Genomic DNA, 15091 nt, shown 5'->3' with positions numbered 1-15091 from the left:
TTTTACTCCACTACAATTCAAGTAACTAACAACTTTAGTTACTTTGTAGATTTGGATTATTATTACAAAACATGCATTAACCACTTCAGCCCTTTATACAGTTGGGCCATTTGAGAATTGCAGATCTACAAGCTCACAATGCGTCGCCATGCGACGCATTGTGAGCTTGTAGATCTGCTATTTTCAAAGGATTTTTATACATTTAAAAACTTGTGAAATGGGACATTCTGCATAAAGTACTTTCTACTTTTGGTACTTTAAGCACATTTTCATACCAATACTTTTGTACTTTTACTCAAGTATATTTTGAATTCCGGACTTTTACTTAACAACAGAGTATTTCTACATTGCAGTATTGATACTTAAAAAATTGAGTACTTTTTCCACCACTGCTGAAAAGTTAACAGTTTTGGACATATGAGGTTTCCACCCGACAGAGACGATATAGGAGCTTATAGGACACAATGGGTGCTGTCAGGGCTGAACTGCTGTATGGAGACATTATATACTGGGTGTGTGTGGGTGTTAGTTACACCACTGGCTCTCAAACCTTTTCATGTTAGGGACCCCCAAATTGATTATGTTAATATTTTGTGCCGGGTAGCCTAGCTACGCCCCAGAGGAGAAGATTTGTGTTATTTAAAAAAAAAATCAGATCTTACAAGCTCACAATGCATCACAAAGTGACGCGCCGTGAGCTTGTAAATCTTCTATTTTTTTAATAGCCAAAGTATAGTATAGTATGGTTACAGTGGTTCAAATTAGTGTGATGCTATATTAAACTAATTTGTCTGGGGACCAATTATAACCCCTGCAAAGACCCCTGGGAGAATCTAGACCCCAAATTTCAGAACCACTTGAGTTACAGCACTGGTTCTCAAAGTGGGGCCTGGGGTGGGGACCCCCAAGGGGGTCCTTGAGGGGCTTCCAGGGGGTCCCCAGCCAAATGAGTTATTACAGCATCAAAACCACAGTTGAACCACATTATCCCTATCGGCTGTTTGAAAATAGCAGATCTAGAAGCTCACAGACAGCAACGTGGACATTTGAGGGTCCTTGAAAACATTCGAGAACCACTGTGTGTGTGTGTGTGTGTGTGTGTGTGTGTGTGTGTGTGTGTGTGTGTGTGTGTGTGTGTGTGTGTGTGTGTGTGTGTGTGTGTGTGTGTGTGTGTGTGTACGTGTGTGTCACCTGGCCCCATTCCTCATGTCTCTGGTTGATGTCACATTTAGTGTAGCAGTCAGAGGGTTAGAGCGACCGGCTTCCACCGCCATGGAATCCGGGGGAGTGCTGCTGCTGCTGCTGATGATGATGAGGATGATGATGATGATGATGATGAGGGGCATTTGTCACAACAACTGAAGAGTAAACACACAGTATACACATTACACACTCACACCAAAATAGACAGTGAGCGCACACGCGCACACACACACACACACACACACACACACACACACACACACACACACACACACACACACAGTGGTGGAAAAAGTACTCACATTTTTTACTTAAGTAAAAGTGGGGGTGAGAAAATAGCTCAGAGCTTGGAGATGGGCTATTTTCGACAAAGAGAGATTTGGTGTAGAGGGGAAAAAAAGGAGTGGCCCAAGTAGGCTATAAACATAGAGCCCGGGACCCCCAGGGGTCCTTGGAGGGGCTCCAGGGGGTCCTCAGCTAAAATGATTGATAGACCAAACCAAATGGACCCTAACGGTTCTGTCCGTGGCCTATTGCATACCAAACTGAGGGTCCTTGAAATCAAAACGTTGAGCCACTGTGACTGTGTTTCACAACCTTTTCAGGCTGTGACCCCCCAAAATAATGATATTTGAACTGCCAGTAGGCTAGTAGGCTTTTCAATCCTATTTAGTTGAACTTGTATTTTGAACTGTACTTCCATGTGCTTTTTTCTCTGCAAACCTCTAAATAAAGTATTCAATCAATCAAAGTTGAGGCATTACATTTAGCTTGACTCTGTTCCACAGATAAATATTGTGAAAATAGCTGATCTACAAGCTTGTAGATCAACTATTTTCACAACTTTTGCCTCTTTCTTATAATATTTGACAATTTGGCCAAGTTTGACCAGTTTTTAAAGTATAGTTTGTTGATTATTTTTGATGCAGTAATTTTTTTCATTTAATTCATTGACTCCAAAGTCCTTAAATTGTCACTTCACTGTCATCTAGAGACCCCACCCCAAAAAAAAGAATCATGTGGGGACCCCCCTGGGGGTCCAGAACCCACAGGTTGAGAACCACTGTGTAAATAATAGCATTATGAATGGCAGAGCTATGCCACAACTCTACACTACTGGCGACACCTTGCGGTCGACACCGTTTCGTACACCTTCGTTTCGATTGTCAAATCGACCATGTATTACCCTGGCCTTAGTCAGGTTAGACCCGGGTCAATGATTGCCGATTGTAAAGATCCAAAGTTCACCATATTACGAAAACAATCTCTCTGAATAAATACATGATCGGGGATTCGGATTAAAAGACCCGAAACACCACCATCATGTCCTTTAAAACACTCCTGGTTGTTCCTGCGGCCAGGGCTGCGTTCCAGTGCGTCAGACAGCGGCACCGCGCGTCAAAACAAAGCGGCCATGTGCGTCCTGCTGCTGCGGTGCTGCGCTCCGTGCGCTCCTACTATGACAGCCCGGGCAGCAGGGCCGCCGCCGCCGCGGACCCCCGCCGCGGCCGGACGGTGGACCTCCGCAGCGACACGGTGACCCAACCCGGAGAGGCCATGCGCCGGGCCATGGCCGTGGCCGAGGTGGGAGACGACGTTTTCGGGGAGGATCCGACAGTGAACGGTGTGTGTGTGTCTAGTCTATCTATCGTGTTGTTTACAACCAGTGGTATAAGAAGTAACAAAGTACATTTACTCAAGTACCGTAGGGCAGGCTACTGGCGTACAATTTTGAGGTATTTTTTCTTACTTTACTGGAGTATTTCCACTTTTCAGTACTTTATTTCTACTCCAGTACTGTTACTTCTACTCCAGGAGTAGCCTTAGAGCTAGCTGTAGAATACAACTCTCGTAGACGTATTTATGATTCAGACGTTTTCAATCTACGAGAGTTGTAGGGTTCACCCCCCCCCCATGGACACAGGGACTTTCAGCACTATACCCCGTAGACACTCCAAACATGTACAAATTGAAAATAAAGGTGCTTACCCCCAAGCCCCAAATGTTAACTCTCGCTACGGGGTAGTAGTTTAATGTAATAATCCATATCTTGCAATAATGAAGTGTTTTAATGCCGTCTGTGGCCGAACGCCATTTTTTCACCCTCGTTTACTTCCTGTTTACATTGAGTGTAATTCCGGGTTTCGCCAGATGGGCGCGTCACTACCGCCACTACCGCAACTCTCGTACGTCTACGAGAGTTGTATAGAGCGTCGCAGTTCCCGCCCACTTCCGGGTTTTTTTGGTGCCGGAAGAAAAAACTCAATGCATTTTTCCATTGACATTTCCAAAAATATTCATATCTATTAATTTAAGCCTCGAATCAAGCCATCATGAGATGACATGAATCATGACCATAGAACGTTTTTTTCTGTGATTTTTTTTAATTTTATATTTAATTATATGATATACTATATTTAATAAATACCCTTTGTTTTGCCGTTTAAAAAAAAAAAAAATCACAGAAAAAAACGTTCTATGGTCATGATTCATGTCATCTCATGATGGCTTGATTCGAGGCTTAAATTAATAGATATGAATATTTTTGGAAATGTCAATGGAAAAATGCATTGAGTTTTTTCTTCCGGCACCAAAAAAAACCGGAAGTGGGCGGGAACTGCGACGCTCTATAGAGACACACGGGGACTACAAATTTCACGCCCACTTTTGAGACAGCGCCGCTACTCGAGGTCCGTTAGAACGATGAACTGCAGCTGCCAATGCAATCCCTATGAGAGGATATGAGAATTAGCCTACTTTTGAAATATTCGTACATTAACTGGAGACGATATTGATTTAAATAAAAATATGTTTCCAAATGTATGGAGTGTCTTTGTCAACATATCTTCTTGTTTTCTTAATAGTTGATGTGTTTCACATTTAATTTGCCACTTTAACGAGTTACCCATAATGCTAACACAGCAGAGGGTAGACAGCAGACGGGCATTTCAGTGACATCACTGTCTTTACGAGCGCCGAGCGCCGACCGACAGCATACCCACTGTAGAGGCAGGAGAGGCGGTCGCCTGCCCAACTAAGATCTCGCCTCCCCTAAAAAAAAAAATAACCCGAAAATGTGTCATTGCGTGCTTAATGTCCTCAAAGTCACGCATCCAACAAGCTGAACTGAGCAGATTGGACCTTCTGTTCCAGAGATAATGACCAAAACCTATTGAAAACGTCCACTTTCGCCAGTTTTCTGGGTATTGAAAACCTCAAGGGATGCGTCCGTGATGCGACCACTTAAAGTCTGGATCTCCGATGCTAGCGGTTTTGACATACTGATGGAGTATATTATAGTATATTGTGGGTAGTATATCGAGATGAAAGATATGGGACATTAAAAAGGACAAATTAAACAAATGGGACAGATTATTAGAACACAAAAAAAATCGCTACAGCCTCAGTAGTTAACCAGTGAAATGACGGTATTTTACAATGCCTCTCATAGAGATTGCATTGAGAGCTGCAGTTCATCGTTCTAACGGACCCCGAGTGTCAAAAGTGGGCGTGGATTTGTAGGCCTTCCGCTTCCGGCCGTGTGTCTCTATTCTACAGCTAGACTAGCCCTGAAACATGACTGTCATACCAAGCGTCATGTGAACCATGGCTAAATAAAGACGTGTTTTAATCCCGTTTAATTTGTCTCATCTGTTTAAGAAAGTAGGTAGCTGATATATTGCACTTTTACTTCAGCGCTTTGGTAGTGTACATCAACTCAAAAAACGATTAATTAACTCAATTTCATTCAGCATGTTCTGGGGAAAAAACTAGAAGGAATAGAACAATAGACCAAATATTTGTTTACCAACATTGAGACTGGACGCACAGGTGATTGTTTCATGCAATCAATTCTCAACATATTGTTTCAGGGTGCGCTGGTTTCAGTTCATTTTAGCACAATGGTAAACTGTGGTCCTCTCATGAATTATCTGGTCCTTCTTTATCTCATTATGCATCCTCATTATCACTATTCTATCTAATAGGCGTGTCCATATTCTGGGGGTATTTTACCCTCAACCCTCATGTACCTGAGCACAAGAACCACCTTGAACCTTATTGGATAAAATGTGTATCCTCACGTGAAAATGCATTTTCTGTTTACTATTGAGCTAGAGACACTGTATGGCCTACTGTAGCCTATATAACAATGATTATATATGGAGCTGCTTATATACTATATAACAAGAATATAGATAGAGCTACAGTATTTAACACTTGTTGTAACATCAACAACAACAAATCACTCGCAAACTTTTTGGTGTGTGTGTGTGTGTGTGTGTGTGTGTGTGTGTGTGTGTGTGTGTGTGTGTGTGTGTGTGTGTGTGTGTGTGTGTGTGTGTGTGTGTGTGTGTGTGTGTGTGTGTGTGTGTGTGTGTGTGTGTGTGTGTGTGTGTGTGTGTGTGTGTGTGTGATGTGTGCAGAGTTACAGAGGATGGCAGCGGATATGTTTGGGATGGAGGCTGCTCTGTATGTCCCCACTGGAACTATGAGCAATCTCATAGCAGGTCAGCGACAATACCCACACAAATATGAAAAATATTTCCAATCAAAATCCCCAGTTGGAACGGATATATCGGAACACAGCAAAATCCAGTGTTTAACAGACTGTGTGTGTGTGTGTGTGTGTGTGTGTGTGTGCGTGTGCGTGTGTGCGCATGCGTGCCTGCTGTCCAGTGATGGTGCACTGCAGGGAGAGAGGAGATGAGATGATAGTAGGCGATCTGTCACACCTGCACATCTATGAGCAGGGAGGAAGTGCTCAGGTGAGGACAATCCACAGCACCTCAGGCCATATCTGTGTTCCTAGGATGAGCGGGGCGAGACGCGGTTTCTGATTGGCTAAGAGGCGGGTAGGGAGCGCTCGGCTGTGTTCGCTCGGACCACGCGCGAGGCGGTGTTGACGTCTCGGAGGTACAGACACTAGGGGGGGGGGGGGGGGGCGAGGATTTACGTCCCTATCGTGACATAACTCGGACGGCGCTGAGTTGGCTGAAGGGGACTGTCTCTCGTGGCTCAAGTCCCCTTCAGACGGCACGCCTCCGTCGGGTTGTCCGAAACCAAGTTCTTCCTCGCCCCGCTCATCCTAGGAGTACAAATTTAGTCTACCTCAGTACCACTCCATCTACAAAATACCCTACTCAGCAAATAATAGCTCTCTCTAGTGGTGAGTGGTGACAGGTTGGTATATTAATTTGTGGCCAAGCCATGAAATCACTTTAAACCTTTCGTTTAAACCTTGTCAAAAAAGGTCAAAGTAAAAACAAAACAAACTAACAAAGCTAAACTAAACAAATAGTGTATCTACAAGCTCACAAGCTGCCTCACAGTCAATCTGGATAGTCTATTAGGCCTACCTTTTAAATACTAGAAGAACCACTAAATATTTCCCAAGATTGTGACAAATTGGAATCCTTGAAAAATATGTCTGATATTTAACTATAATACAAGAATTACATGTTATTTTATACACATTAAAGTTATACTGTAAAATTTCAATTAAACAAAAGTGATTTAATCTTTCACTGGTATATTGTTCGTAATAATGTGTGTGTGTGTGCGTGTGTGATGACACAGCTGGCCGGGGTACACGCCACCACGGTGAACAACCTCCCTGACGGGACGTTTGACCTGGCCCAGCTGGAGACCAAGATCCGCCACGGCTACCCGGACCCCCACTACCCCCGCTCGCGGCTCGTCTGTCTGGAGAACACTCACAACATACAGGGGGGCCGCGTTCTCCCCCTGTCCTTCCTGCAAGAGGTACTGTATATGCATGTGTGTGTTTGTATGCTTTTCATTTTAATGGCATGGCTCCTCAGAGGCGAGCGGTCTAGAAGAGGGTCTCTGTCTGTCTGTCTCTGTCTGTCTGTCTGTCTGTCTGTCTGTCTGTCTCTGTCTATTCAAGGCTAACATCGCAAACCGCTGAACTGATAAGCGCCAGATTTCTTGTTCATGCTGCCAGTAGCCCTAGAAGGTAGAAGTACCTAGACACATTTGTTTTGACATATGTTTATCTTTAACTCATAGAAAGTCACTTTTTTTTACATAGATGTGGAGCAGGTGTGCTTCCTCCGCTTGCCTTCCTTGGTTATGGGTGCTCAGCGAACAATTAATACTCAACAAAGGTATCCACCGAGGTAGAAAAAGCGCCACTCCAAAAATAAAGATGTAAGACGAGTTGCCCAGTTGACCATTCTTATTTATTCCTCCAGCTGCTAACGTGTTTTGGCGTGTAGCCTTCATCAGAGCAAGTTGAAGTGAATACAAATAGGCTACAGTCTCTGTTTTTATGTGGCACACATCAAATCATCATCCCCACCTGTGGGGGAGGGGTTTGTACTTAGAGGGACTTCAGCACAATCACAGACAATGCTGTACTTACTTGTACAATATCCTTCTCAGGTGGGAAGGATTGGGTGGGGATGATAGTGTAGAAACAAACAATAAAGCACGCACATCCAGTCACTAAAAGCCAGGTGCTGGGCTGAGGTCATAATCCAAAAAGAAAGTCTGCACCCTGGGTCATGCTCCAAAGCTTAAAAAATGGAAATGTATTTGATTCCTTCTAGGGGTGCAACGATACGCTTTAACAACGATTCGATACGTATCACGATACTTGGTTGTCGATACGATACATGAACGATACAGGTTAATTTAGAACGATACGATACGTATCGATTCAGAGATTTTGTCGATACGATACAGGAACGATACAGGACAGGTTAATTTAGAACGATACGATTCGATTCAATGATTTAAAATCGATATAGTAACTATTTATTTACCCAAAAAATCTGTGTGAAAAAGAAATACCTGGATACTGGATATAAAGCTCTCTTTCCCTTTTTTCTTCTTAAAAGTACTTACTGGTAGTATTGATACAATAGATTTTTTGCGTTGCAAAACGATTCGATACGATTATTTGCATTGCAAAACGATTCGATACGATACAAAGTCAAACGATACGATATTTTGCTGTTTGCATATCGATATAGTAGATCAAAACGATTCAAAACGATTGTTCGATCGATGCAGTTACTATATCGTTACACCTCTACTTTACACCATTGGACGTGACGTTTGGAGCCTGCCGGCTCTTCATCAGTCTGATGTCTGATTGAAACGTCACGTCCAATGGTGTAAAGGAACCAAATAAATGTTTTAAGCTTTGGAGCATGGCCCAGTGTGCAGACTTTATTCTTTTTGGGGATGACTGTGTGCCACATTAAAACAGATGTGTGTGTGTGTGTGTGTGTCTCCTTGCCCTACAGGTGCGTGTCATTGCAGACACGTATGGTCTGGCGGTTCACATGGACGGAGCCAGGGTGATGAACGCTGCTGTGGCGCTGGGAGTGTCCCCGTCCACCATCCTGCAGCACACACACACCGTTAGTGTGTGTCTGTCCAAGGTAAAGACTATAGTGCTGGGAGTGTCCCCGTCCGCCACCTTGCAGCACACACATACCGTTTAGTGTGTGTCTGTCTAAGCCTAAGGTATGACTGGTAAATACCAAATGTCAGTGGTTCACAAACCTTTACATTTCAAGGACCCCCATAACTCTGAGAGCGTACACATGGAACCAAATGGACCCCACTTTACAGAACCACTGCCAAATGTCAATCCCACTTTCAGTTACATTAACCTCTCTTAACGTGGCATCCCTGTTTTTGGCGTGTCATTTCAAAAATAGTGAAATTAGCAGATCTACATGCGCACAACACATCGCAATGGGACACATTTTGAGCTTTATGTAGATTAGCTATTTTAAATATTTTTTTAACTTTTTTGAAAGATTTAGAAAAACCCAAAATAGGGACACCGAGGTTAATGTGCTTAACATACATTATCATTGTTATTTGTTTTTATCAGACAGTCTACATTTCCGCCCAAAGGGTAAGGCATGTATTTGATTCAGTCTGACCAGAAGCAGGGATAAAAGCATATCTCCACCGGTCATACCAATGTCTGTGATACAGGGTTTGGGAGCCCCTGTGGGAACCATGCTGGGTGGTCCACGAGACTTCATATCCCGGGCGGTGCGCTGTCGTAAGGCCCTGGGCGGGGGGATGCGCCAGGCCGGGATACTGGCTGCAGCCGGCAAGCTGGCCCTGGGAGAGATGGTGGACAGGATGGTGGAAGACCACCGCAGCGCAAAGACCTTTGCTCAAGGTGAGTACTTTTGTCTCAATTCTAGGTTTTCACAGCGATGGACAAAATACTATTTTTTTATTACATAAATCTAAAATACCACAAACAAAGTGTAAATACATAAAAGTCCTGTATTCACATCACAATTGACTTGAGTAAAATTACAAGTGTTGGCATCAAAATATAGGCAAGGAGGCCAGTCTGTGACGTCCGTCATCTATGACCTCAGTACTGTGATGTCAGCCGTCTCCATATTTGGACAAAGTTTCAGCTCAAACCACTATTGTCTTCCAGTGTAAAATTTCTGTTTTTTTGGGCGGTGAAACCGCCCCTATAAGTGAGATTTGGAAAAATGTACAAATATCTTGCGCTGTGATCTGGGCCCAGGAAATTTGTACAATTATCCTGCGCTGTGATTGGCCAATCACAGTCTATTCAGGACTGTGATTGGCCAGTGTCACATGACACATGTGCATAGCCTATATAAGAAACCATAACTGGAAAAAAAACCATAAATTGGTTTTTTTCCAGTTATGGTTCCGTCCATCATAAAGAGTGTTTCAATAAATGTATTTATTTTTTGTACATGATTGGTTGACTCCATTCAGTATTGTGATTAGCTAGCAAGACACCGCCCACTTCACACAGGGTGTGATTTTATTTATTTATTATAAATGTTTAAACATTAGAGGGGCACGGTGGCGCAGTCGGTAGTGCTGTCGCCTCACAGCTAGAAGGTCCTGTGTTCAATTCCCGCCGGGGACGCTGTGGGCACTGGGGGCTTGTCTTCTCCTCTGCGTCATCAGCGCCCATACCCTAGGTGGGGTTGGCGAAAGGGCCTACTCTGTGTGGAGTTTGCATGTTCTCCCCGTGTCTCCTAGGGTAGTTAATACCCTCACAAAAACATGCAGTAATCCTGGTCGCTATACCGCCTCCCCCATGACAGCCGGGGCGCCTGATGGAGGGGAATGGAACTGGTTGGAATAACGTGTTCCTTCCACGCTCTACGTCCAACCAGGGAACCTCCCCCCTGTCGGGTGACAAGAAGCTCAGTTGCCTCTAATGCATTGAAGGAGGCATGAGCTCGGCCCTGGGCTCCCTAGGCTGGCGGGGGGAGTGTAGCGCCCAGGATCACTTAGATAATTGGCACCGGGTGAAAAAGGGTTACAAAATCGTGGGATAAAAAAAAAAATTGAAAAGAAAAAAAGCTACCCATGACTCTCCCCAGATCTCAGCCCAATCGGCTGCAGGCTTGATTAAAAGACGGTCAACTTCAACTCTAGCACCCCGCTTAATCCCATTTGCACTTCGTTGCTGTCGGGCAGAAACCTCTTATCTCCATATTCTAACTTTTTGTGTTTTGTCGTAAATGAACGCCCTACTTGATACAGCGTCACACAAAAGTATCAAAAGTAGCAGATCCACAAGCGACGCGTTTTGAGCTTGTAGATATGCTACTTTTACTATTTTTGAATTTTAATCCTGAAAAGTAACAGCTTAGGCTTCCACACGACAGAGACGACTTAAGAGTTGCCCTGGATAAGAGCGTCTGTTAAATGCATAAATAGTAGATAATTATTATTAATAGCCTTTCTCTACTCCAGTGTTGTCCTACTACAGGGTCATTAACTAATATCCATTGTAGTCTTTGTAGTAAATTAGATCAGTGGTTTTCAACCTTTTTCATGCCAAGGACCCCTAAATTGATATACATTTGGCCACGGACTCCCATTTGAAAATGTTTTGTGCCAGGGACCCCCAGAAGTAAAGATATCAGTTAATTTTCGCTTAAAAAAATATAAATATTCAAAGATATGCACACTTTTTCAAGGCTTAAAAAAAAATAGCAGAGCTACAAGCTCGTAGCGCGGCACTCGACGAGCTTGTAGATCTGCTATTTTTTGAATAGCCAAAGCTAAGTGGTTAAAATGATTGTGACGCTATGTTAACTCATTTCGCTGGGGACCCCCGCTGGTACTCCCTCAAGGACCACTGGTGGTTCCCCGGACCACTGGTTGAAAACCACTGAATTAGATGAATAATTATTATATTTGTTTATGTCTTTACTATATTCCCCCCCCCCCCTCCCAGCCCTGTTGGACTGTGAGACCGGGCTGTACACGGTAGACATGGCTACTGTGGAAACAAACATCCTGCGCTTCCGCCTCCGGGACCCCGGTTTCAGCCCCTCGGACTTCTGCGCCCGGATGGCCGAGGTCGGCGAAGGGGAGGAGGCCGCACTGGGGCAGGGGGGGGTGCAGGTTCTCATGTTCCCCCACGTCGGAGGCTCTGTGCGGGCCGTCTGGCACCTCGGAATATCCACGGAGGACACCCAGCTGGCCATTCAGAAACTATACTACGTGTCCAGGCAGCTTTCCAAGGAAAAAGCCAGCGCCCACTAAGGCCTGGGTCCTCTCTTTAGTACAGTGGTTCTCAACCCTTTTCAGGCCCCCAAAATAACATATTTGAACTGGGGACCCCCCCACCCTGATAAGCATTCAATTTTGAGGTATTCAATTTCGTTTGACTCGGTTTCACAGATAAATATTGTGAAAATAGCAGATCTACAACCTCACAAAGCGAGGCGTTGTGTGAGCTTGTTAGATCGGCTATTTTCGAAATGTTTGCCTCTTTCTTATTCACCTGTTTCCTAGGCTGTGTGTTTTCCCACTTCCTGTCGATTTCATTGTATATCATTGGTCATCTGACCAGTTTCAATGGATTTCATTGGATCAAATCGACAGGAAGTGGAAAACACACAGCCTAGGAAACAGGTGAATATTATTTACAATTTGGTCAATGTTTAACCAGTTTTATAGTATAGTTTGTTGATTACTTTTGATGCCACAATCTTGGTCTTTTTTTCCTTTATTTTTTTGAGGCATTAAAAGGGTCTTAAAAGTCCTTAAATGTCACTTCACTGTCATCTGGGACCCCCCCCTGAAAATCATGTGGGGACCCCTCTTGGGGTCCCGACCCACAGGTTGAGAACCACTGTCGTAGTAGATCAGTGGTTCTAGAATGTTTTTATTTCAAGGAACCCAGTTTGGTGTGCAAATAGGCTAAGTATGGACCACCATAACTCGGAGAGTGTACAAAATGCACTCTCTACAGTCTATTAAGGATCTATTTGATTCCTAACTGTCAATGGTTTAGGTGGGGACCTCCTGGAACCCCCTCAAGGACCCCTGGGGGTCCCCAGACCTCTGCACTTTGATAACCAATACTGTAGATGTATAATTCAACCTCAAATCCATACAGAGGCTGAGTTTGCAGGTTCCAAAACTCCCTACGGAGTTAGGAAGATCTGCGTTCTGCTACTGTGCCAAACATGTTTGGAACACGCTTCAAAAACACTTGAAGTTATCCACATTTATGCTACTGAGTCATTTATGTGGTTTAATCACACATTTTGTTGATTTGCCTTTAGCTTTTTTAATGTTTTATTATTATTGTGTTATTCTATATTTTAGTTGCATTGTCAATTCATACACTATTATGTATTTTATTTTATTTGTTTAATGTTGCTAAATTGTAATTGTTTTATCTTGATATAGCTATTTATTATTGTGCTCTATGAACTTAATTGTGTCTGCATTTATTGTATTTCAATGCATTTTCTGAGGTTTTAAATACATTGATGATGTAGATTTAGATGATGATGGTAATAGAGCACTTGGATATAGAATTATTTTCTTATCTAGATAACCTAGATTTGTTTTAAATGTATTATTAAATTGAGTGAGCTTATAAATGTCATGTGTGGCTGTGCTGTTTCATTCACAACCACTAGATGGCACTATTACATTAGTTGTTCAAACGTTTTTGTCACAAGGCACACCAGTATGAAAACAAGTATTTCCAAGGAGGAACCGCTTGGCTTTGCTTTAATGATAGCAGATAGCTAGCTATGAAAATCATTATAAATTAGACTAATTTAGGAATAATTCCAAACACAACTTGCCAGCTCCTCACGCAAACGGCACACAGATTGAGAACAGCTGACTGAAGAGAATCACTTCAGGTCTTATGTTACACACACAGGCTTGAAGCAATATCTATTTATCTGCAACAATTTCTTGAAATGAATTATTTGATATTCCTGTTACTGTTGCAAATGTATGGCCATCATCTAACATAAAATAAATTAAAACATCAGAAAAATAATCTGGCAGCGGTGGGATTCGAACCCACGCCATCGAAATGACTGGAGCCTAAATCCAGCGCCTTAGACCACTCGGCCACGCTACCATATAGACTCATTTTAATCAGAATAAAGTAGAAAAAGTAAAGACGTTCACATTAGAAGCTCACTAGTTTTACAATTTATAGTGGCTTGCTTCAGATATATTAATGCTTCCAGATATAATAAACATTATAAATTATAGTGTTAATTACAGAACATAGTTCCTGTTTCTTGCAAACGATACGTTGTGCTCGGCTGCTGCTTGGAACTCCGTAGCGATGCGAAGCTAAGTCTATGTTACGGGTTGCTAGCAGTGTACTTAAGTACAGTACTTGAGTAAATGTACTTCTTTACTTAAAGTTTACACGGTGTAAACCAGTTGTGTAAATTACACCACTGGCTTGTAGAGCGGTTCTTTTTGGCAAGCGACACCATAATACGACCTGCATCCAGATTGTAGATTGCAGATCCGGTTTAGAGCGAATACCGGAAACAATCTGTGTGCGTCCATGAATGTGTTTTGTGCAAATCAGTGGTTCTGGTTCTCAAACTTTTTCATGTCAAGGACCCCCAAATTGACACTTATTAGCCCGCGGACCACCATTTGAAAAGATATGCCAAGGACCCCCATAAGAGAAGATTTTTACAGCTCTATAGCAGTGATTTTCAAGCATTTTAATTTCTTGGACCCCCAGTTTGACATGCATTAGGCTACGGACCCCCATCTAATGGCATTTCTATCTCTTGGACCCCAATTTATATCGTAAAATCAATTTAACTCTGAGAGTGTACAAATGGAACCAAATGGACCCGTTAGGGTCCATTTGGTTCCATTTGTACACTCTCTGAGTTACAGACCCATAAGGGTCCATTTGGTTCCTATTACCATTTAGCTGGGGTCTGGGGACCCCCTGGAACTCCCTCAAGGACCCCTGGGGGTCCCCGGACCCCACTTTGAGAACCAACGGTGTAAATTACCGGACATAGTAGGCGGGCTCTACACCGGACCTGAGCACCGAGCACTAAATAGAAACAATAGAAACCAGAGCCAAATACATTCCAATACTCCTCCTCCGTCCTCCAGCCTGGCGTTGGTACAGTGAAATTGGTGACCTGCCGAAATGTGTGACCATCTTGTGGATTGCACACAACGTTGAACGTTAATCCAAACGTAAATCCAAACGCAAATCACTGTTTTGTTTATTATGGAGCATAGGCTACTAGGTTTGGCTATGTTTATAAACAAACAGCAGTGATTTATATTCGGACATTGACGTGTTATACGAAGTCCACCACAAGATGGTCACATATATCGGCAGGTCACCATTTGCGGGAGGACATGGACACCCCTTTTCCTCCGAGGTGGAAAGACTGGTGATGCGAGGTTAGGACACCCCCAACAACGCCTCTGTTTTCTCTAATATATTATATGACAGTCATGGATGAACTTCCATCTGATGTTTGCACTTTCTCCCCTTTTGGTCCGTACATCTACATAAACGTTCAAATTTCAAATATAAAGTGCTTAACCTATGGCCACGGATGTTACA

At 43.2% G+C, this 15091-nt stretch overlaps 1 protein-coding gene and 1 long non-coding RNA gene across 2 annotated transcripts; one reads left to right on the top strand and one right to left on the bottom strand.

Moving 5' to 3' along the window:
- Window positions 1-2433: 2433 nt before the first annotated feature.
- tha1 (threonine aldolase 1) lies at window positions 2434-12018 on the top strand. Its single transcript, XM_080455398.1, has 7 exons — window positions 2434-2827; window positions 5628-5711; window positions 5881-5969; window positions 6781-6966; window positions 8478-8615; window positions 9184-9376; window positions 11447-12018. Exons 1-7 carry the CDS (start codon window positions 2527-2529, stop codon window positions 11755-11757), a joined length of 1302 nt encoding a protein of 433 aa, XP_080311524.1. The 5' UTR covers window positions 2434-2526; the 3' UTR covers window positions 11758-12018.
- Window positions 12019-12271: 253 nt separating this feature from the next.
- On the bottom strand, window positions 12272-13056 carry LOC308104850. Its single transcript, XR_013934865.1, has 2 exons — window positions 12848-13056; window positions 12272-12711 (listed from the first exon to the last, which is right to left on the bottom strand). It is a non-coding gene; the product is annotated as an uncharacterized lncRNA (long non-coding RNA).
- Between the last annotated feature and the right edge of the window lie 2035 nt (window positions 13057-15091).

The sequence above is a fragment of the Gymnoscopelus braueri genome (genome assembly GCF_963280865.1).
Source record: "Gymnoscopelus braueri genome assembly, chromosome: 17".
In the NCBI taxonomy this organism is placed as follows: Eukaryota; Metazoa; Chordata; class Actinopteri; order Myctophiformes; family Myctophidae; genus Gymnoscopelus; species Gymnoscopelus braueri.
This window is presented reverse-complemented; position numbering and strand designations above follow the sequence as displayed.